The sequence below is a fragment of the Cetorhinus maximus genome, unplaced genomic scaffold, assembly GCF_964194155.1.
Source record: "Cetorhinus maximus unplaced genomic scaffold, sCetMax3.hap1.1 HAP1_SCAFFOLD_3432, whole genome shotgun sequence".
Taxonomy (NCBI): domain Eukaryota; kingdom Metazoa; phylum Chordata; class Chondrichthyes; order Lamniformes; family Cetorhinidae; genus Cetorhinus; species Cetorhinus maximus.
The window spans coordinates 4,251-27,871 of record NW_027599344.1 but is presented as its reverse complement, the minus strand read 5'-3'; the positions used below and the strand labels follow the sequence as shown (position 1 = coordinate 27,871).

The 23,621-nt window shown below is 48.7% G+C and overlaps 2 protein-coding genes across 7 annotated transcripts; both read right to left on the bottom strand.

Moving 5' to 3' along the window:
- Positions 1–5,760: 5,760 nt before the first annotated feature.
- On the bottom strand, positions 5,761–18,393 carry LOC144678017 (WD repeat-containing protein 20-like). Of its 6 annotated transcripts, none has more exons than XM_078537953.1 (5): positions 18,095–18,393; positions 14,135–14,317; positions 10,712–11,989; positions 9,937–9,988; positions 5,761–6,533 (listed from the first exon to the last, which is right to left on the bottom strand). In XM_078537953.1, exons 1-4 carry the CDS (start codon positions 18,344–18,346, stop codon positions 9,974–9,976), a joined length of 1,728 nt encoding a protein of 575 aa, XP_078394079.1. In that variant the 5' UTR covers positions 18,347–18,393; the 3' UTR covers positions 5,761–6,533; positions 9,937–9,973. The 6 variants fall into 6 exon arrangements, with proteins under 6 accessions (XP_078394079.1, XP_078394076.1, XP_078394075.1 ...); XM_078537950.1 differs by having other exon boundaries at positions 10,720–11,989; XM_078537949.1 differs by lacking the exon at positions 9,937–9,988.
- A 553-nt stretch (positions 18,394–18,946) lies between these two features.
- On the bottom strand, positions 18,947–23,241 carry LOC144678018 (uncharacterized). The gene is made up of 3 exons (XM_078537956.1): positions 22,994–23,241; positions 22,647–22,778; positions 18,947–19,395 (listed from the first exon to the last, which is right to left on the bottom strand). Exons 1-3 carry the CDS (start codon positions 23,042–23,044, stop codon positions 19,270–19,272), a joined length of 309 nt encoding a protein of 102 aa, XP_078394082.1. The 5' UTR covers positions 23,045–23,241; the 3' UTR covers positions 18,947–19,269.
- Positions 23,242–23,621: the final 380 nt, after the last annotated feature.

Genomic DNA, 23,621 nt, shown 5'->3' with positions numbered 1-23,621 from the left:
GAAGGAAATGAGAGGATGGGGGAATAAAGGGATGTGGGAGGGGAAATAAAGGGGTAAGGACAGGCGAAATGGGAATGGGGGAATGAGGACGATGGGGAATGAGTGGAGGGGGTATATGGGACAGGAATGGGGGAAGGGTAAATAGAGGGGAGGGGACATGCGGGGGAATGGGAGAGGGGAGGGGAAAGTGGAGGGAGGGGAAAGGAAGGAGAGGGGGAATGTGGGGGAGGGAAAAGGAAGGAGTGGGGGAGGGAGAATATGGGGATCATGAGAGGGAATGGGGAGGGGAATATGGGAGGGAGAATGAGGGTTGTCGGGGAATGAGGAGAAGGTGGGATGAGGGAGGGAAAATGTGGAGGGGATATGGAGGACAGGGAGAGAGGGGAAGCTGAAGGAATGGGGAGGGGAAATCTGGGTAGAAGCGGAAATGAGAGTGAGGGGAAATAAGGGATGAGGGAATGTTGAAATGGGGAGAAGGAAAATGAGAGGAGGTGGAATGAGTGGTGGAAAGAAAATGAGGTGAGGATGTGGAATGAGTGGGAGACATGAGTTGGGGAGGGGCTGATGTTGGCAAGAAGGCATGAATGAGAATAACTGAGCATCTGAGCCGCAGCAGCAGCATTGTGCCTCAAACTTGGATGCAGTGTTGGAAGTGGTTTCATCACCTAACCAGGTCAGGAAAAATGAGTACATTTGCTGACTGACCTACATCCTGTGGTGAACAGCCATTCTGCCCCCAGCCCCAGCCCCAGCCCAAGCCCATGTCATCTCTCATGGTGCCTTGCCAAGCCTGTTCCACCACATCATTCCTCATTCCTACTCAAGATACAACAGCACCTATCTCCACTTTGTATGCACGTCCTCACCTCCCCATGTATCAATCACTGGAGATAAAGAGGACAATTTCTCAGAATACCTTCCTTCTGAGGATGCACAGGAAGTACAACCATCCAGCCAGCACAAAAACTTGCACCTCAATGGGTCCAGTCAGAGAAAGAGTTAACTTTTTACTGGGTGATTTATAATTCACATGAGTACGAGCAGACTTTGGTTACAGGTACAGCTGTGGAGGGTCCACTTCAGGGAGTGCAACCCTCTCCTGGCTCTGCTTAGCTGGACACAGATGCTGAACCCTGGAGACCATTGTTGAGAAGGAGATTGATAGTGGCTTTGACAGCAGCGGCTTTCTAAGGCACTGATGGATATGCCATGCGCACCCTCCACAATAGTGGAGAGGGAGGAATTGAGCTCGAACAGGCGTGCATTATTGTCACAATGAATTGTGAGACTGTCATGGAAAGAGTGGCACAATCCATAAAGAATCAAGCACAGGTCCTTGCAGGCCATATCAGCAAGCTGCTCTCCAGCAGAGTAATAGGAGTGATGTTACTCATAAAAGGGGTCATGGAAGTTGGACTCCATTGAGAATGCTCCCCTTTCTCACCTGTTGGGTTGGAGCAGTCTTTAGTGGAGCCATCATTCTCCAATCCCAGAGGTCATTGGTCAAAAGCATCTCAGCTGTTGGAGCAGGGATCTGACTCATTTGCAGTTACCTCAGCTGAAGCCACACAGGATGCACCGTGTCAACATGGTAGGATATGCATACAGGTGTTTGAAAATGTTATACTGGTATGTTTTCTAGATCAGCACATAGCATTATTAGCACCACTTACACATCTATTCCATTAATGTATCCTGAGTAACACTTGCCCTTAAGCCTTTAAAGCATACACAATGAGGCTTGGCTGAGAGCCCAGAGTCATAAAAGGATTACCTCAGTAGTGGGTTTTGTTTTGACAACTGTATAGAACTCTTGACATTGTTTGATTGACATTTTTAAGTGTTTATAAGAAGTGGTTCTTTCTGTGATCTCTTGTGTCTCAATGTTTATTTGCACAAGGTTAAGAAATGTGAAATGTTTGAAGCCTCTGTTATTGATACTTTAGTGGTCTGTCTGATTGACATTTTTACAATTTAACAATTTAGGGTTGTAGGAACAGCATTTGTTTGAAGACAATTTGTGAATGGATTTTTTTTTCTGAGCACTTCAATACATGCCATTGTTACTATATAGCTCATTGGTTCTGTACATATTGTACACTGTTGTAAAGGGGTCTATAGGGGCCATAAATTGGAACTGAGTTGGAATGGATAGAGCACGGGGAGCATGGATAAGACCTTTTGAACTTAATTTTCTAAAAGCCTCCAAATCCAGACCATGGCTTAGGAGACTGCTATGAGGGGCCGTGAACCACAAGTCATGGAGAAGCTGGCCTGACATCATGAAAATTTCAGGGGGCTAGAAGATGCCTGGCTGCAAAATGAAGGCTGCAAGACCAGAGATGCAGACTCACTACCTGCACTAAGGGTGCATATCCATGCCAATGAAAATTGGGGGCGCTGGGAACAGGAATCCTGAAATCTGGTCCCATCTGCCATTTTTAAATGGCTCTGGAGCCGTTCGGACTCTGTGCAAACACAGGCCGCATTTTCCACTACGTGGCATCTTATTCTTCGTACCAAAGTGACTGCATCACACTTAGCGATATTGTGGTTCGTTTGCCAATTACAAACCCATTTTGCGAATTCACTAATGTTGCAGAACTTATTTTGTTTCAGTCGTTCACTGTGTTAACTACACCTGCCAATTTGGTTCGCAAATTTGGAAACTGTACATCTTATTCTCAAGTCCAAATCATTTATGTAAATGGTGAACAAAAGTGGTCCCATCATCAATCCTTGTGGTAAACCACTTCACACCTTTTGTCAGTCTGAGTATGTACCTTTAACTCCTATACTCTCTGGATTCTATTTTGTGGCCAGCATGCTATCCATTCTGCTACTTGTCTCCTGACCCTGCTTGTTCTGACCTTTGTCAGTAATCTACCTCATCAAAGGCCTTTTAGAAAATCCAACTATATTACATTCACTATCAGCTATGCTTTCTTTACATGTTCAGAGAATTCAAGGTTGGTCAAACACTTTCTTCCTTTTTGAAATACGCAATATATTTTTAGTTTCTAGATGTTTTTCTATTTCATTTTTAAGTAAGGATTACATTATTTTTTTCCTTTTACCAGCTTTTTAAACTGTCTGGTCTATAGTTACCTAGATTTGATCTATCCCTCTTTTTAAATATAGAATCACATTAGCTGTCTGCCAGTCCACTAGCACGTTTACCTTTTCTAATGAATTTATGTATTACCTCCCTCAATTTCCAATTTCTTCCCCAGTTGCTCTGAGATAGTTGCTATCCCATTCCCCACCCTGGCCCCCCTTGGAATGGTTCCTTCTCCTGGGGGCCATGGTTAGCATTCTGGTGATCATTCCATAGCCTGAATACTTATCACAATTAGCACTTATTTAGTCAATTTGAATTTTATCCTCCCAGATCTGATTAATTAAATACTTGATTTAATTATATAATGTAACTGTAATTCCTCAGGGATCACCATTTGTCTGGCACCACAATCACAAATTCAGATCTATTTTTTCCGACCTTCCCTTGCATCACCGAGATGTCTATCCACTAAGCTAACTCTTGAGGTGTGACTGCATTCTGGAGAAAACTGTCCAAAAATTCCTCTATCTCCCCTTTGCATTGGAATGTCTCTAACTTGTAGTCGAGCTCAAACACTGAGACTGTGTCTCAAACCAAAGATGCTTACTGTAGATGTGGCATTTGGAAACAGTCTCATAGTCCACAAACTCCTACATATAACAGTCTGAACACATAGCCTGCCCTGCCAAATCTAATTTTTTTTAATGAATTTATTAATTTAGCTCCAGATATAATATTTGAGAAATAGACTAAACTCGAATTTAGCTTGATTTCAGATTAATCTGTAGCTAATTGTGTGTTTTTGCTTATTCACTCTATTTTATTATTTCCATAACTCCTATTTACATCAGATTTTAATTTAATGAAATTCAGAAATCTTTGTTAATATTCTCTATTTAGTTAATTTTAATTTGTTATTGCTTGTCGCTGATCTCTCTCCTTCAAGCTGTTCCATTTTCCCTCAGCTCCTCTATCTCACCCTCTTCCATCATTACCCACTCAGCCCGTCTCCTCCCCTCAGCTGCACCCTTTCCTCAGTCCAACCCTCTCCCCTCCCCTCATTCCACCCTCTCCCATCATTACCCACTCAGCCTGTCCCTTCCCCTCAGCCCCACACTCTCCCCTTAGCCCCACCCGCTGCCCTCACTCCCCTCATTACCCCCTAGCTCACCATCTCCCCTCAGCTCCGCCTTCTCCCCTCATTCCTCCCCTCTCCCCTCATTCCCTCACATTCTCCCTCAGCCCTGCCCTCTAACCTGTTCCCCCCTCTCCGCCCTCATTCCTCCCTGAGCCCCACCGTCTCCCCTCAACCCTTCCTTCTCCCCTCAGCCATGCCCTCTCCCATTATTCCCCTCAGCCCACTCTCTCCCCTCCCTCTGCCCTCATTCCCCCCTCAGCCTCACCCTGTCCTCATTCCCCACCCTATCCCCTCATTCCCTCCCTCTTCTAAGATTCCTCCTCTCTCACTTCGCCCCTCCCTTTAAGCCTGTATCCCTTCAGCCCCGCTCTATTCTTAGACCCTCCTTCTTAGGTCCTTTTCTTAGCCCCTCACTGTTCTTAGCCTGTCTTCCCAGACCCTTCCTCCTCTCTCTCCCCAGACCCTCCCTCTCTCCTCAATTTGCCCTCCCCTCAGCTCTCCCCACACCCTTCCTTTTCTCTCTCTCCCCCCCACCAGCCTCTCCCTCCCATCACAGGCATTTCTCCACAGTTTATAACCTAATTATTCTGAGAGTTCCTAAGACAGACAGACAAACAACAGGAACATTTTTTGGTGTTGGTCCTTTCAGCTGGGAACTGGACTGAGATGGCCAAAACTTATTTCATCCTTACATGGAGAGGGGAAACCTGTAATCCTTCAACTTAAGACCCAGAAGTCAACAACGTGTTTCAAATTGAGCAGCGAACCACTGTTGAAAGCATCATCCGCTGCACGACACAGGTACAAGTTCAAATCACGAGTGGCATCTTTGGGCCAAATCCATTTACACTATAATGGACATGTCGTCCAATTGCCAGAGGTATAAGAACTAGGAGTGGATACCCATTTTCATGGATCTCTCGTCTGTTTGCGTACGACCTGGATCTGCTGGGATGAACAGGTGGTTCAGGAACTGTTGCCCTGAAACCAATGGGAGCATTTTAATCCCACTTAAAACATGGGGGAACGGCCATTCTCCAGGGATACCAATTGACAGACACCTGGGCTGAAGTTGCCCATAGACTGATATTGCCACCAAAATGCAGCATGGGGAAATCTAGCTGGTGGCCTCCCATGCTTGCTTGTTCAGGGGCCAGATAAATCCGGTGGGCAGGCAGTTAAAATGGAAGCATTAAGAGATAAGAGGACGACACCATTTGGCCCCTCAAACCACCTCCGCCATTCAATAAGATCACAGCTGACCTCCTACCTCAGCACCATCTTCCCACCTTATTGAAACATCTCTCAATTCCTGTACTGCCCAAAAAAATCTAGTGATCTCACTCTTGCATATGTGCAGCATCCCAGCACCCACAGCCCTCTGGAGTAGAGAATTTCAAAGATTCACAACCCTCTGTGTGAAGAAATTTCTCCTCATCTGAGTCAGAAATAAGTTCACAATGCCAGTGCTGTCTTATGTGTACGCTGCCTCTATAGCGTGCAGAGGCTCACCTTGCTCTCTCCACGCTAGAACAAGTCAAGAAAAGCAACCCCCACCGTGTTAGAAACATATTTTAAATATTTTAATAAAGGAGAAACCAGTCATTTGTTATCGTTTGCAAATCACAGCATAGACAATATTTATGGCCAGAGCTAATGCCACCAAATGTAGTGCATCCCAGCTCAGTTTCCGGTAGAACAACTCAATTAAGTGCAAATAAAAAAAAAATGGCGACCATCAACGCTCCATTGGCCCGCTCTGCAAACAACAGCAGACGCATTGTTCGGTCAAGGCCTCAATTCCTCTTTCCGCATCAGATTGGAGATGAACATTTCCAAAAATTGGGACCTGTTTTTGACCCAATCCTATTTCTGACGCTCATGGGATTTGTATTGCTCTTTGCTTGTACCTGATACTGTGATGAGAATTACACTGATTGCCCTGTCCTTAATTAGTTCCTTTGTCTATGTACACAATATATAATAATCTATCTGTAGTAAGACACTGATAAAGCTCCCCACATTGCTCTCTGGGTTACATTTAGACTGTACAGTTACATAAATTAGAAGCGATTTGAGGTTCAAGCTCCGCCAAGGGATTTAGTTTCAAACTATTAATAAATAAAGGAGTTTTCTTCCACCAGTGACGGCTGCAGTTTGGGGATTCCTCATCCCAGAACCGGGAGCGTCAGTGCATCAGCAGCTCCGACAAACGACGGGCGAGTGCCGAGATACTGGCTGTGCCCACGCAGCAGAAAGTACTTTTGCATCAGGCTCTAGCTACACCACGGTCCCGCTTGGCGAATTAGCCTGATTCTGTGCCGACAGCAGACCCTGAAAATAGGAAATACACACGGGTTACCACAACATGCCAGTTAACAAAGGGACCACAACCTTAAAATTCCAGCTAGGATGGCCAGGTGGGGATGTCGGGAAGCACTTCTTCACAGTGGGAATCCAAACTCTCCATCCCTATCGGTAAAGTGCAGGGGAGTAGGATCACTTGGAAAGATCTTTCAGAGCCAGCAGAGACACGATGGGCCAAATGACCTCCTTCTGTGCTGTATGATTCGATAATCACCAAAACCCTTCCAGTGACAGGAATTATTTAAAGTGACTAACCACAAAAGGAACAGGTTGATTCAGCCCCTCAAGACTGTTCCACCATTCAATTATGTCGAAGGGGAGACGCTGGGGTAGTGGTAATGTCAGAGGCCCAAGCTAATGCTTTGGGTACATCGGTTCAAATCCCGCTACGGTCCCATTACTCTTCAAAAATGACCACAGCTAAAGTACCAGAGGGATGATACCTTGAGTATTGTGGAAGGATATACTGGCCTTGGATGAAGTGCAACCTAGATTTATCTGGATTCTGGAAGATTAAGAGATGATTTGATCAAAATTTCAGCACTGGAGTGCTGTTTTGGGCTGTGTGACTGAGGGAGTTTAAGGGTTAAAATATATCTAAAGTCTACTCTTTAATTTAGCAATTAACTAAAAGTTGCTGTTCGGGTTGGAAGGAGGTGAGTTTTAGTCCATCCTTAAAACAGGACTCATACAGGCTCAATTTGTGGCTGTAACTAGTTAATTAGATAACTGGCTTAATCAGGTTTTCAGAGGCTAGGTTCAGAGAGTATAAAAGTAGGTTATCATATCGTGCTGATTTTGTCTGCACTGGAGTGCTGTTTTGGGCTGTAGTAGAGTGCTTAAGTTGGAGTTTGGTGACTGAGGGAGTTTGGTGAGGAGATGCTCCTTTCCTTGTATTGAAGGAAGTGAAAGTAGAAATTGCAGGGGCACCGGCCATAATTTTTCAGTCTTCCCTAGACTCAGGGGAGATGCCAGGGGACTGGAGAATTGCAAATATTACGCCCTTGTTCAAACAAAGTTGTAAGGATAAGTCCAGCAATTACAGACCAGTCAGTTTAACTTCAGCAAGATTCTAGAAACAATTATTCAGGATAGAATTAGTAGTCACATGGAAAATTATGGGTTGATAAGGAAGAGCCAGCATGGATTTCTAAAGGGGAAATCGTGTTTAACTAACTTGCTGGAGTTTTTTGAAGAGCTAACAGAAAAGGTCGATGAGGGTAATGCTGTTGATGTGGTGTACGTGGACTTTCAAAAGGCATTTGACACAGTGATACACAACAGACTTGTGAGAAAAGTTATTGCTCATGGAATAAAAGGGACAGTAGCAACGTGGAAACAAAATTGGCTGAAAAATAGGAAGCAGAGAGTAATGGTCAATGGATATTTTTCGGGCTGGAGGAAGGTTTGTAGTGGAGTTCCCCAGGGGTCGGTATTGGGACCCTTACTTTTCCTGATATATATTAATGATCTAGATCTTGGTGTGCGGGGGACAATTTCAAAGTTTGTGGATGATACGAAGCTTGGGAATGTTGTAAACTGCGAGGAGGACAGTGTAGAATTTCAAAAGGACATAGACAAATTGGTGGTGTGGGCAGATAGGTGGTAGATGAAGTTCAATGCAGAGAAGTGTGAGGTGTTGCATTTTGCATAGATTATTAAAGGTGGCAGGACAGTTGGAGAGAGCAGTTAATAAAGCATATAGTATCCTGGGCTTTACTAATAGGGGCATAGATACAAGACCATGGAGCATATGCTGAATTTATATAAGATACTTGTTAGACCTCAGCTGGAATATTGTATACAATTCTGGGCACCATATTATAGGAAGGATGTGAACATATTGAAGAGATTGCAGAAGAGGTTTACAAAAATGATTCCAGGGATGAGAAATTTCAGCAATGAGGATAGATTGGGGAGGTTGAGACTCTTCTCCTTGGAGAGAAGGCGGCTGAGAGGAGATTTGACAGATATGTTCAAAATTCAAAAGGGAGCTGGACAGAATAGATAGGGAGAAGTTGTTCCCGCTCATAAAAGGATCAAGAACGAGAGGGCACAGATTTAAAGTGATTTGCAAAAGAAGCAAATGTGACGTGAGAGAAAATATTTTCACACAGCGAGTGGTTCAAGTCTGGAAAGCACTGCCTGGACGTGTGATGGAGGCAGGCTCAATCGAGGCATTCAAGAGGCCATCAGAGGATTATTTGAATTGGAATAATATGCAGGGGTACGGGGAAAAGGCAGGTCAATGGCACTAGGTCATAACACTCATTTGCAGCGCCAGTGCAGACACGATGGGCTGAATGGCCTCCTTCTGTGCTGTTAAAATTCTGTGATACTAAGATGAACTGGTCAGGTAGATAAAAGCAACTGTTTTTGCTGGTTGGGGAGTCTACGCTGTCTGGAATTGAAAACTAGTCTCAGGAATGAAGACCATGAAATTATCATCGATTGTCATAAAAACCCATCTGCGCAAATGGCAGTTGATGCTAGATCAATTATAAGTTTTAAATGAGATTGATAGATTTTTTGCTAAGCAAAGGTTTTAAGGAGTATGGGGAAAAGGCAGGTATATGGTGTATGGTCCATATCTCACTGAATGGCAGGACAGGCTCAAGAGGCTGTTCCTATGTCCAGTACCAAGGAACTATGGCCCAGAGAACCTCCAGGAAAAGGGGTGGAAAATTAGCAAAGAACAGAATCCCTGAGCAAATGTCCAGACATGGAGCAAGGGCCCAGGGTACAATAGATTTAATTTGACACACAGCACAGCCATGAGTTAGCAATACAAATAAAGACAACATAACCTGATCTCCCCACTCTCCCTACCTCAGTGTGGGCAAGATCCTTATATATTTGCCAGTGCTTGCTGACCCATGTTGGCTCCCAGTCAAGTAACGCCCCAATTTTAAAATTCTCATCCTTGCTTTCCAATCCCTGTATGGCTTCACCTCTCCCTATCTTTGTAATCTCTACCCGCCCCACATATCTGCACTCATCTAATTACAGTTTCTTGAGCGTCCCCGATTTTAATCGCTCCACCACTGGTTGCCGTGATTTCAGCTGCCTGGGCCTGAGGCGCCAGAATCCCCTCCCTAAACATTTCCTCCTTCCTCCAAGGCACTCCTTAAAACCTACATCTCTGACCAAGTTTTGGCCATCTGTCCTCATATCTCCTTAAGTGTTTTGGTCAAATGCTTCATGAAGCTCCTTTGCAGAGTCTTGGGATGTTTTATTACATTAAAGGCACTATATAAACTCAAGTCGCTGTAAGTTCAAAATCCCGCCATCTGTGGGGAGAGGATTCACTCATTAATCTCTGCTCTGCTTAGCTATTCCTGTAGGATCCTAGAGACATAGCAACACTTACGTGGCACCTTAAAAGTAGTCAAATGTCCCTGGGTACGTCACAGGAGCATTACCTGACAAAATAAGGAGATAAAAGGACAGGTGATCAAAGGCTTGGTCATGGAGGCGGGTTTCAATCGTTTTAAAAAGGAAAGACGCGGAGAGATTTAAGGAGTGAATTCTGGAGCTTAGGGTGCAGGCTGAAGGCACAGCCGCCAACAAGGGAGCAAAGAAAACTGGGGATGTGTAGGGGGCCAGAATGGGTAGAATGCAGAAACCTTGGAGGAGGTTAGAGAAATCACATTTACACATGGGTACAAACTGCTCCGAGAACCTTTGTCACTTGTGCTGCGATTGTCTACTAACACTAGCTCTTCTCAAACAGGACTCTGCAATGGTTCATTTCCAACTGACTAACAACTCCAACTTTATTTCTGTAGCACCCTTAATGTAACAAAATGTCCTAAGGCATTTCACAGGAGTGTTACCAAAGAAAATTTGACACCGAGCTTCATAAGGAGATATTTAGACAGGTTGGTCAAAGGGGTGGCCTTTAAAGCAGTCTTAAAAGGAATGAGAGGTAAAGAGGCAGAGATGGTAGGGAGGGAATTCCAGACTTTAGGGCCCAAGCCGCTGAATACACAGCCGCCATTCAGCCGCCTATGGTCGAGCAATTAAAATTCAGGATGTACAGGAGGCCAGAATTGGAGAAGTGCAGAGATCTTGGGAGGGTTCGAAGGCTGCAGAAGGTTCCAGAGGTAATGACTCTGGTCAATCTCCATCCCTCCCATACTCACCACTTTACCTGGCCGTGCCCATGTGCAAATGAAGCCTTCTTGGCAAGCAGTGACTATGCAGTCCTCCAGGAATATCAACACCGTTAGTCTCTCGTGTGCGATCTTTTTACAGACCAGGGGCTCCAGCAAGGGCACCTCGTCCATGCGGGGACACAAAGTGGTCCCCAAAGTCTTTGCTGAGTCAAGTTTGTTTCTCATGACCAAGTTGAGCTTGTCGGTGCTCTTGCTGACGACGTGCCCGATGCTGTGGTTCCGTTTGTGGTCTTTCTCCGCGCTTTTATCTTTGCGCTCGTGGAGCGTCAGTGTTGCAAACTTGCTGATGCTGAAGGGGACGCCCCCGTCCGTCGTGTGGGCCTTGCTGTTGGCGTTCGTAACGGCCGGGTGTGGAAGACTGTTTGACCGGGACAGAGAGTGCGGGATGGAGTTGGCCATGTTGGCTTCCAGCGCGAGGCCGCCAGTGTGGCTTCCGCAGCTCAGGGAGCTGGGGACGGCTGTGTTCACCACATTTGTGTGTGTCCGAGCTCGCGAGAGGGGCTGATGGGGGAACAGAATGTCTTCCGTCAAATCCCACAGGCAGAACTGAGTGTCCTGCCCCACGGAGCCGAACCGGTAAGTCACGTTCGTTGCCCGTCCGTCCGTCGAGTTGTGCTTGGAGAGTCTGGATAAAGTGCTGTTGGTCCGATTGCGGCCAAATGGGGTGTGCTCCTGAATGTCCTCATCGCTGCCGCTGAACTCGGGCTGCTCCCCGTCGTCAACGCTGCTTGTGTAAGGGTCAAAGGCCACCACGCTGACCCAGGACTTGTGACCGTGACCCCGGGCGATCACCCGGCAGTCCCAGAAGGACCAGACCGTCACCAGGTCATCCTCGCCCCCCGTCACGATGTACCTGCCGTCCGGGCTCCAGCACACGCACAGCAGCCCCCCAAAGTAGCTCTTCATCGCGCCGTACAGCTCCATCGAGTCAAAGTGGAAGACCCGCAGGCTGCCGTCTTGACTGGCACACGCCACGTGCTTGCCATCAGGGGCGAAGGCGAACTCGTGGAGGGCACCCTCGCCGACCGACCATTTCAGTAGAGGGTTCCGGCTTGACTTGCTCTTGCAGGTGTATACCGCAAAGCCAGGCCCCTGTTTCAGCGGCTGGTAGTGGGGTGCGGTGGTGCCACACGGATGCTCCACATTGTAGAGGTAGAGGTTGCCGCTGGTGTGGGCGACCAGGAAGAGACTCTCGGACTCTGGCATCCACTTCAAGCAGGTCACCTTGGTCTTGTCGATGAATCTCTGCACAGCAAAGAGGAAGAAAAGCCCCTTAAACTTTTGTAAAGAATCAGGAAAACAAAAACTGGCACCTCTGGAGGGATTTGGGATCCTGGCCCAGCTCTCACAGGAGAGTTTTCCCGTTCCATTGGTGGCTGCTGGGGAAGAAGCCCAGAAATGGGACAGAGTGCCCTGTCACTCAACATATGCCCAGGTGCAGATAAGGAATGGGACAGAGTGCCCTGTCACTCAACATATACCCAGGTGCAGATAAGGAATGCGACAGAGTGCCCTGTCACTCAACATATACCCAGGTGCAGATAAGGAATGGGACAGAGTGCCCTGTCACTCAACATATACCCAGGTGCAGATAAGGAATGGGACAGAGTGCCCTGTCACTCAACATATACCCAGGTGCAGATAAGGAATGGGACAGAGTGCCCTGTCACAGATAAGAGAACCTTGGTTTTCAGTCAATAACTGAAAGTGGACTCGGGGTTACTTGCTGCACAAACTTCACACTGACAATTTAGCTCCATGATGTGGAGAATCATCACAAATTGGATGAGCTTTGGGGACAAGGTGGGAGGTGGTAGGTGTGGAGAGTTTAACCCAGAATACGAATCCCACGGCAGCATTCAAATGTATTTCAGATGCAGAGATTGCCTGCAAATTTCAAAACACCAAACACTAAAAAGGCTAAGTGACCGACCACAAGGTCCAAACGAAAAAAAAAAGTCAGGTTTGTGACAGAGGAAGAGCTAGGTTTAAATCTAACCCAGGCGACTGTACAAGATCCCAAGTGTCATTCATTCTGTTTGTTCAGTGGGAAGAAAGTGGTTTTAAAATGGGGCAAGAGGAGCCCAGGTACACGGCACCATGTGACAGGGCGGGGGAATAGTTCCGGAAGTTGGTGGGGGGGGGAATGGGGTGTGATTAGGGGGAAAAGGATGAACAGAGCCATCATAAAAATAACATTTCCAACAGTCTCAGAATGGAGTGAGTGGGAGGAACATCTCAATAAATGAGCATCTTCTCAGTTTATGGCCCTCAGTAAAAAGGCCACCCAACCTTCAGCCTGGGGAGGAGGGAGACAGCTTCCTAACAGCACTGTGGGTGCTCCTAAACCACAGGGGCTGCAGCGGTTCAAGAAGGCAGCTCACCACCACCTTCTCAAGGGGCAATAGGGATGGGCAATAAAAGCTGGCCCAGCCAGTGAAGCCTGTTAAATCCAATAATTCTATGTTGAGGAAGAATGAGTCTGAAGCTAGCCTGTACCTTTAAAACAGGTTTATGTCCAGGACAGCAAAGTGACAGACTCTCCCGCTCAGAGTGAACTGGTTGATATACTCCTGCAATGATTCCCTAATCCTCCCCCAGTTGGGCTTAAAGCACGTATTCTAAGGAAGCACCATTCTAACATTAACAAAGCCCACATCCCATGGATGAACATTTAAAAAAAAAGTGCTGACCATCTCCCAGTTGCTTCCCTTCCCCATTCACCCCCTTGTAAAGGATGAAAGGAGGCAAATATTCCAGTCCCCAACACTTCCACCCACAGCTGAAAGGTGAATGAAACTAGTGTCATCGCCAGGGGTAGACTCAAGGTCGACACCAACCTGCATTTAGACGGCACCTTTAACACAGTAAAATGTTGCAAGGCGCTTCACAGGAATGTTAGCAACAGAATTTGACACCGAGCTACCTGACGGAATGTTAAGGCAGGTGACCAAATGCTTGATCAAAGAGGTGGGCATTCAGGAATGTCTCAGAGGATAGAGAGGTGTGGGGGGTGTGGAATTCCAGAGCTTAGGGCCTCAGCAACATGTCGATGGTGGAGGGGTTAAAATTGGGGATGCACAAGAGGCCAGAATTTGAGGAGGGAAGAGACCTTGGAGAGGATTAGAGAGATAGAGATGGGCAAGGCCATAGGGAGGTTTGGAAACGAAGATAAGAATGTAAAAGCGAGGTGGAATTCAGCCACAAGCACAGGGGTGATGGGTGAATCCTGAAGCTGCACCACAACTGCAGCATTGGTAAACTTGGGGACGTTCTCAGTCACTCCAGGAGGACAGGATAACAGAAACTGCTGCCCCTCTGGTTAGAAAGTGACTGTTCAAATCAGTCAAGCCTCAAAAGTGCAACACATAACTTGGGTGATCACACTACCTCTTCATTGAACAACTTGCTGGTTTCTTTTTTGATTGGATCCAGGTACTGGACCTGTCCTGCGGAGAAGCCGACTACAAGTGAGACACTGTCGGGCGTGGCAGTGAACTGGTTAAAATCATGGCAGGTCGGCTGTGTCCCTTTGTAGATACGCTTGTCAATGGGTTTACTTAGGTCTGCAGCCTAAGGAGAATATAAAAGATGCATTTTTAGTCAACACAGCTCAGAGTGTCAGTACTGCAAGCAGCAAACGTTTAACAACTCAACTCTAATTAATGGCTCAAATCCCACTAAGGTGACAAGATGCCAAGTATGTGCTGTAAGTACACCAGAACTGTTTTAAGATGGAGAAACTCTACACCTTGTTTGCCTTCAAAACTCCAGCATAACACGTTAGGGACAGAAGTAGGCCATTCAGCCCATCAAGCCTGGTCCACCAGTCAACCAGGTGACGTTTGAACTATATCTTAACTCCATCTGTAACCTCAAATGCCCTTGCAAAACAAAAACATATCACTCAGTTTTTAACTTTTCAATGAACCCCCAGCCTCAACAGCATGTTTATGGGAGGAGAGTTCCAGATCTGTATTACTGTGTGATATCTGAGCGATGGAAGGCATTGCTTAATAAGGTTGTGCACAGTTTTCAACCAAATACCAGACCAGCAACACAGACTCATGTAGAAGATGAGAATTAGGAGCAGCGGTAGGCTATAACGCCCCACGAGCCTGCTCTGCCATCCAATAAGGTCATAGTTCATCCTTAACCTCAATTCCACTCTCCCACCGATACCTTGATTGCCTCATACAGGGGGTCGAGGATTCTAAAGATTCACAGCCCTGTGAGTGAAGAAATTTCCCACTACATTTCTGAATGGCTGACCTCCTCATCCTGAGACTATTATACGTACTTCAAAACTCTCCTGCTATTGAAGAATTTTGTTTTAAAAAAGTGTAGTCACTCTAATCAGCTCCTTCAACGCTGTCTCCAAAAAACAATCCCAGGCCAGAGTTAGGTATAGAGTAAAGCTCCATCTACACAGTCCCATCAAACATCCTAGGGCAGGTACAGCAGAGGGTTAGACACAGAAGTAAAGTTCCCTCTACACTGTCACCATCAAATACTCTCAGGGCAGGTCCAGCACGGGGTTAATTACAGAGTAAAGCTCCCTCTACACTGTCCCCATCAAACACTCCCAGGACAGGTACAGCACGGGGTTAGATACAGAGTAAAGCTCCCTCTACACTGTCCCCATCAAACACTCCCAGGACAGGTACAGCACGGGGTTAGATACAGAGTAAAGCTCCCTCTACACTGTCCCCATCAAACACTCCCAGGACAGGTACAGCACGGGGTTAGATATAGAGTAAAGCTCCCTCTACACTGTCCCCATCAAACACTCCCAGGGCAGGTACAACACGGGGTTAGATACAGAGTAAAGCTCCCTCTACACTGTACCCATCAAACACTCCCAGGGCAGGTACAGCACAGGGTTAGATACAGAGTAAAGCTCCCTCTACACTGTCCCCATCAAACACTCCCAGGGCAGGTACAGCACGGGGTTAGATACAGGGTAAAGCTCCTTCTACACTGTCCCATCAAACATTCCTAGGACAGGTACAGGATGGGGTTAATTACAGAGTAAAGCTCCCTCAACACTGTCCCTATCAAACACTCCCAGGACAGGTACAACATGGGGTTAGATATAGAGTAAAGCTCCTTATACACTGCCCCCATCAAACACTTCCAGGGCAGGTACAGCATGTGGTTAGATACAGGGTAAAGCTCCCTCTACACTGTCCCCATCAAACATTCCCAGGGCAGGTATGGCATGGGGTTAGATACAGTATAAAATTCCCTCGACATTGTCTCCATCAAATACTCCCAGGGCAGGTACAGCATTTGTTAGGTAAAGAGGAAAGCTCTGTCTATATTGTCCCAGAATCTCCTCTTGAATTTAACCCTTGGTGTGCAGGTGTTATTCTGCTAAACCTACACTGCACTCCCTCTAAAGCCAATATATCCTTCCTAAGGTCTGGTGCCCAGAACTGCTCACAGCAGCATGTGGTCTAGCCAGGGCTTTGTATAACTGAAGCATGTAACTGACTCCCTTGTCTCGGAGATATAACGGTGAACATTTCATTTGCCTTTTTGATTATTTTTTCTACCCAAGTCTCTTTGGGCCTCCACTGTTTCTAGCTTTTCACTATTTAGAAAGGCTGTAGTGATGATGGATTTAGTTGCCTTCTAAAGAGCTGGGCTGAACTTTTGGTGCCACGAGGATGAGCTGCCTCTGCATAAACCTCAGTGATAGCAGCAGAGACAGAAGGGAGGCGAAAGTTCAGGAAAAAAGTGGGCAAACCCGACTGAAAAACCTGGTGATGACTGTTTGTAACCAGCAGTGCATGAGGCTGTCAGTCCGGGCCTGATTGCTGGGATAGACAATGTGCAATCAATGCCATCATCCAAGGAGGAGTCTTCAACCAGCATCTAACCCCGTGCTGTACCTGTCCTGGGAGTGTTTGATGGGGACAGTGTAGAGGGAGCTTTACTCTGTATCTAACCCCGTGCTGTACCTGTCCTGGGAAAGTTTGATGGGGACGGTGCAGAGGGAGCTTTACTCTGTATCTAACCCCGTGCTGTACCTGCCCGGGGAGTCTTTTTGGGGACAGTGTAGAGGGAGCTTTACTCTGTATCTAACCCCGTGCTGTACCTGTCCTGGGAATGTTTGATGGGGACAGTGTAGAGGGAGCTTTACTCTGCATCTAACCCAGTGCTGTACCTGTCCTGGGAGTGTTTGATGGGGACAGTGTAGAGGGAGCTTTACTCTGTATCTAACCCCGTGCTGTACCTGTCCTGGGAGTGTTTGATGGGGACAGTGTAGAGGGAGCTTTACTCTGCATCTAACCCAGTGCTGTACCTGTCCTGGGAGTGTTTGATGGGGACGGTGCAGAGGGAGCTTTACTCTGTATCTAACCCCGTGCTGTACCTGCCCGGGGAGTCTTTTTGGGGACAGTGTGGCCTTTAATGGAACACAGTTGAAAAAGCAGAGCCTGATCCTTTTGAGAACTCATTGAGTATTTCCACTATCAGACGCTGACATCATTACAAATACAGTTATACTTCACTGCTCTAACAGATCAGTTTTTTCACATTCTGCATTGTGCTAAGTTCTCTGCCCTGGACCTGCCCTGTGCTGGTTGCCTCTGGCACACATACCAATGAGCAGTGAATCTCCCTCACCATCTCCACTCCCTGCTACAAGACCTCAACAATTCTTGACCTCAGACTGCCTGAACTCAACCCTTGATCTCCCTATACCTGAACCCAACCCATGACCTCCTGATGTCCAAACCCAACACTTGACCTCCTTATACCTGAACCCAACCCTTGACCTCCCTATACCTGAACCCAACCCTTGACCTCCCTATACTTGAACCCAACCCTTGACCTCCCTATACCTGAACCCAACCCTTGACCTCCCTATACCTGAACCCAACCCTTGACCTCCCTATACCTGAACCCAACCCTTGACCTCCCTATACCTGAACCCAACCCTTGTCCTCCCTATACCTGAACCCAACCCTTGACATCCCTATACCTGAACCCAACCCTTGACCTCCCTATACCTGAACCCAACCTTTGACCTCCCTATACCTGAACCCAACCCTTGACCTCCCTATACCTGAACACAACCTTTAACTTTCCGGGACCCAGACCTCAACTCCTGACCCCACCATAAGCCGAACCCAAACTGTGACCCCCATTAGTTGACCTCAGCCCCTGGCTCCAGTCCTCCTCCACCATCACCCCTCTCAAAACTAACCCCCAACCCTTGACCTCTGCTGCCTGACCTCTGCTCGGTGCAAACATGAACCCGGATGGGGCCGGGTCTCCGCGCCCGGAGCTCCGTCCTGTCCGGGCCCGAAAGCCCCTCACGCCCGGCGGCTCCGGCCTCACCTTCCTGGGGCCCCGGTACAGGTAGAGGTAGAGTTCGCGGCCCACATTGAAGCAGATGCGGTCTCCGCTGCCGCTCTGGTCCCGCACATTCACCATGGAGACCCGCACCGGGTTGGTGCCCTGGGTGGCGCTGAGGGGCACCCGGTTCGGGCGGCTGTACTCGGACAGACTCAGCAGCTTGTAGGCTCCCTCCCGGGTCCGGAACTGCGACTTGATCTCGTTCAGCTCCTTCCCTCCGCCCTCCGCCGCCATCTTCAGCCGGAGCCGCAAAACAGCGGCTGCCGCTCGCACCGCCCGGCCCGGCCTCCGCCGGCAGCGCCACCGCCCGGCCCGGCCTGGCCTCCGCCGGTAGCACCACCTCCCGGCCCAGCCTCCACCGGCAGCGCCACCGCCCGGCCTGGCCTCCGCCGGTAGCGCCACCGCCCGGCCCGGCCTCCAACGGCAACGCCACCGCTCGGCCCGGCCTCCGCCTGCAGCGCCACCTCCTGGCCGGGCCTCCGCCTGCAGCGCCACCTCCTGGCCCGGCCTCCGCCGGCAGCGCCACCTCCCGGCCTGGCCTCCAACGGCAGCGCCACCGCCCGGCCCCGTCTCCGCAGGCAGCGCCACCTCCCGGCCCGGCCGCGCCAGACTGCAAATCACAGGGAACAGATACATGCAACAGGCCATTCGGCCCATTAGTTCCGTACTGGCAGCATAAACGCCAACGCTCTCAGACCTGAAAACAATATTTTGACACCTGCCGGGCTGGGATTGGATTTGAATCAATGATTCTTGGCCCCAGGTGTTGACAAAAGCCAAAGAGAATTTAGCCTGAAGCAGAATTTTAACAAGACGACACATTCAACAGCAAAGTGTTTGTTCACAGAGGTTTAATGTAGCTTGGAACAACGTGCAAAAGGAGTAAATTATAACCACTTCATGACCTAACCTATCAGATCGATCAAAATCCCCTTTATTCAGGCCACCCCCAGCAACGAACCCTCATCTCCAAAGCTCCAGCCCACAGGAGGTCGGAGGACTTGGTGTCTCAGGGTCAGGAGCAAAATAGGGATCGTTGCAGGGAACAGAACGAAGAGCATCCTCATTGAACGAATGGCGGGGCAGACTCGATGGGGCCGAATGGCCAAAGCGGGACGGGGGTGGGTGGTCAGGAAGTCTGGCGCTATCGCCGGCGGTTACTGTAAGGCCTGCACTCTCGCTGCAAACAACAGCACTTGCTTCTCCAGCTCCTTGTTCAGCTGAGACTGCGAGGCCCTTGGATTTTCTTTCACAAAGGCCACGATGCCAAGGATACATTGTCTCTGTGGGCAAAAGCAGCAAGCGGTTAGTCGTGGTTTAAAATAATAATAATAATAATAAAAGCCCATGGGGCCCAGCTGGATACAAGATTGGCTCAGTGACAGGAAACAGGGTAATCGTTGAGGGGTGTGTTTGTGACTGGATGGCTGTTTCCAGTGGGGTTCCGCAGGGCTCAGTATTAGACCCCCTGCTTTTCACGGTGTATATTAATGATTTGGACGTGCATGTAGGGGGGAATGATCAAGAGGTTTTGCAGACAACACAAAATTTGGCCGCAGGGTTGACAGCGAGAGCGAGGAGGATTGCCATAGACTGCAGGAGGATATCGGTGGACTGGTCAGGCGGGCAGAAGAGTGGCAAATGGGATTCAACCCAGAGAAGAAGTGTGAGGTGGTGCATTTGGGGAGGTCAAACAAGGCAAAGGATCACACAATAAATTGGAGGAGACTGAGAGACGTTAGAGGAACTGAGGGGCCTTAGAGCGATTGTCTACAGATCCTGAAGATAGCGGGACAGGTCGATAAGGTGGTTAAAAAGACATATGGAATCCTTTCCTTTATTAGCCGAGGCATAGAATATAAGAGCAGGGAGGTTATGCTGGAACCCTGTAAATCATGAGTTAGGTCACAACTTGAGCGCTGTGTGCAGTTCTGGTCACCGCATTACAGAAAGGATGTGATTACATTCGACAGGGTACAGAGGAGATTTACGAGGGTGTTGACGGGATTGGGAAATTGCAGCGGTGAGGAGAGATTGGAGAGGCTGGGGTTGTTCTCCTTGGAACAGAGGAGGCTGAGGGGAGATTTGATTGAGGTGTACAAAATTGTGAGGGGCCTGGATAGAGTGGATGGGAAGGGCCTGTTTACTTTAGCAGGGAGGTCAGTGACTAGGGGTGGGGCATAGATTTAAAGCGATTGGTAGAAAGGTTAGTGGGGGGAGATGAGGAAAATCTTTCCACCCGGAGGGTTGTTGGGGGGTCTGGAACTCACTGCCTGAAAGGGGGGTGGAGGCAGAAACTCTCAACTCACTGATAAAGTATCTGGATGTGCACCTGAAGTGCTGTAACCTGCAGGGCTACAGACCAAACGCTGGAAAGTGGGATTAGACTGGGGGGGCTCCTTTCTTGGCTGGTGCAGATACAATGGGCTGAGTGGCCTCTTTCTGTGCTGTAAACTTCCTGTGATTCGATGGAAAGTGGTGGATTTCTTAAACATCTTACGACTTAAAAGGAAAGTAGCAGAGAGATAGTCACAAGCTTCCCCCATACCTGCCATTCTTTAGTATACCCAGGATAGGGATGGATGTCGTGAAATGGATGATTGGGAGCCAGACTCCCTCAACATGAAATAGGAGCAGGAGCAGGCCATTCAGCCCCCCACACCCACACCGAGCCTGCTCTGCCATTCAATACGATCAGGGCAGATTCTCTACCTCAACTCCACTTTCCCACCTGTTCCCCACGGGATCAAAATCTCCTGCCGAATGCAAGAAGGTTCCTTCCCCGTTGTAAAATGGGATTGTGTTTCAGCTCAGTCTGAGGTGACTCGAACTGGCAGGGAGGACGAAAGTCTTGACAGTCCAGTTGCCCTACCTTCAGTTTGCTGTAATGTTACCTATCGCTATGAGTTGCATCACCAAACCCTCTGACCTCCAGTGGAGTGTATTCGACGATGGAGCATCCACAACTCTCTGGGGTAGAGAATTCCAAAGATTCACATCCCTCTGAGTGAAGTAATTTCCCTTCATCTCAGTCCTAGATGATCGGCCCCTTATCCTGAGACTGTGCCCCCGTGTTCCAGATTCCCCGGCCAGGGGGAAACAACCTCTCAGTGTCTACCCTGTCCGGCCCCTTCAAAACCGTGTCTGTTTCAATGAGATCACCTCCCATTCTTCTAAACCCCAGAGGATGTAAACCCCAAATTACTCCGCCTCTCATTGGAGGGCCACCCTCTCCACCCAGGCAGCAGCTTCCTGAACCTTCCCTATACAGGCTCCAAGACAAGTTTATCGTGCCTTATACATGGAGACCAAAACTGCGCACAGTACTGCAAATGTGGTCCCACCAAAGGCTTGAACAACTAGGCCTCTTTATTCTTCTACCCCAATCCCCATGACGATAAAGGACAACATGATATTTGCCTTCCTAATTGCTGCACCTTCTGCTAACTTCATGTTCCTTCTCTTTCTCAGCATCGACATTTAGAAGTTTCACAGCTTCCCAAACATATTTTACTTTTCTATTCTGACCACACACTAAAAACCTCACTTTTCAGCACATTATACTCCACCCGCCACTCACTCAACTTTCCAACTGGTTCTCCAGGAATTCCCTCTACACTGTCCCCATCAAACACTCCCAGGACAGGTACAGCACGGGGTTAGATACAGAGTAAAGCTCCCTCTACACTGTCCCCATCAAACACTCCCAGGACAGGTACAGCACGGGGTTAGATACAGAGTAAAGCTCCCTCTACACCGTCCCCATCAAACACTCCCAGGACAGGTACAGCACGGGGTTAGATACAGAGTAAAGCTCCCTCTACACTGTCCCCATCAAACACTCCCTGGACAGGTACAGCACGGGGTTAGATACAGAGTAAAGCTCCCTCTACACCGTCCCCATCAAACACTCCCAGGGCAGGTACAGCACAGGGTTAGATACAAAGTAAAGCTCCCTCTACACCGTCCCCATCAAACACTCCCAGGACAGGTACAGCACGGGGTTAGATACAGAGTAAAGCTCCCTCTACACTGTCCCCATCAAACACTCCCAGGGCAGGTACAGCACAGGGTTAGATACAGAGTAAAGCTCCCTCTACACTGTCCCCATCAAACACTCCCAGGACAGGTACAGCACGGGGTTAGATACAGAGTAAAGCTCCCTCTACACTGTCCCCATCAAACACTCCCAGCACAGGTACAGCACGGGGTTAGATACAGAGTAAAGCTCCCTCTACACTGTCCCCATCAAACACTCCCAGGACAGGTACAGCACGGTGTTAGATACAGAGTAAAGCTCCCTCTACGCTGTCCCCATCAAACACTCCCAGGACAGGTACAGCACGGGGTTAGATACAGAGTAAAGCTCCCTCTACACCGTCCCCATCAAACATTCCCAGGACAGGTACAGCACGGGGTTAGATACAGAGTAAAGCTCCCTCTACACTGTCCCCATCAAACACTCCCAGGACAGGTACAGCACGGGGTTAGATACAGAGTAAAGCTCCCTCGGGGAGATTGCCTTTCTCATTACCTTGTACAAGTCAATTGCGTCCTGGCCCGTCAAGCGTTGGAAAAGTGAGTGAGCCACTCGCACTCCGGTCACTGTTTTCAGCAGCTGTTTGCTCGCATCATCTTCCGAATTCAGCCAGTTCAACAGAGCCACCTTCAACACAGGGAGCAAAGCCAGGGTTACAACATTTCACCTTCAAATGATAGAGTCAGATCAGGGGAAGGGGAAGGGGAGAGGGCTAGACAGAGGATGCTGGTCGGGGGGGCAAGGGGAGAGAGAGGGACCAAGAGTCTGACGGGCGGGGGGCACAGGGGCAGAGTGGGGCTGGGCTGGGTGGGTTACTCTGTGTCTGGGGAGGAGGGGTTTACCTGTTGCACCAGCTCGGGAAGGCTCAGGCCCCCACCTCCATCTGACATCATCGACCCAGAACAGATCCGGAAAAATCCTCAATCAGTTTCACTCTTAACTTTCATCACAGAAAAGAAACGTGTTAGAAATCAGAGCGACAACATTCATTATCCACTTCCAACACATCGACACTGACCCCCGTACCCCTCACACACTGACCCCGGTACCCCTCACACACTGACCCCCGTACCCCTCACACACTGACCCCGGTACCCCTCACACACTGACCCCGGTACCCCTCACACACTGACCCCCGTACATCTCTCACACACTGACCCCCGTACATCTCTCACACACTGACCCCCGTACCCCTCACACACTGACCCCCGTAACCCTCACACACTGACCCCCGTACCCCTCACACACTGACCCCGGTACCCCTCACACACTGACCCCCGTACCCCTCACACACTGACCCCCGTACCCCTCACACACTGACCCCGGTACCCCTCACACACTGACCCCGGTACCCCTCACACACTGACCCCCGTACCCCTCACACACTGACCCCGGTACCCCTCACACACTGACCCCCGTACCCCTCACACACTGACCCCCGTACCCCTCACACACTGACCCCGGTACCCC

Coding starts and splice junctions, on each gene's coding strand:
- LOC144678017 (XM_078537949.1), bottom strand. CDS start 18,346: ATGGCGGCGGAGGGCGGAGGGAAGGAGCTGAACGAGATCAAGTCGCAG. Junction 14,318..18,094: donor TGTACCGGGGCCCCAGGAAG/GTGAGGCCGGAG, acceptor TATTCTCCTTAG/GCTGCAGACCTAAGTAAACC. Junction 11,990..14,134: donor GCAAGTTGTTCAATGAAGAG/GTAGTGTGATCA, acceptor TTTGCTGTGCAG/AGATTCATCGACAAGACCAA.
- LOC144678018 (XM_078537956.1), bottom strand. CDS start 23,044: ATGATGTCAGATGGAGGTGGGGGCCTGAGCCTTCCCGAGCTGGTGCAA. Junction 22,779..22,993: donor TTCCCGAGCTGGTGCAACAG/GTAAACCCCTCC, acceptor CCTGTGTTGAAG/GTGGCTCTGTTGAACTGGCT. Junction 19,396..22,646: donor ACGCAATTGACTTGTACAAG/GTAATGAGAAAG, acceptor TTTTGCCCACAG/AGACAATGTATCCTTGGCAT.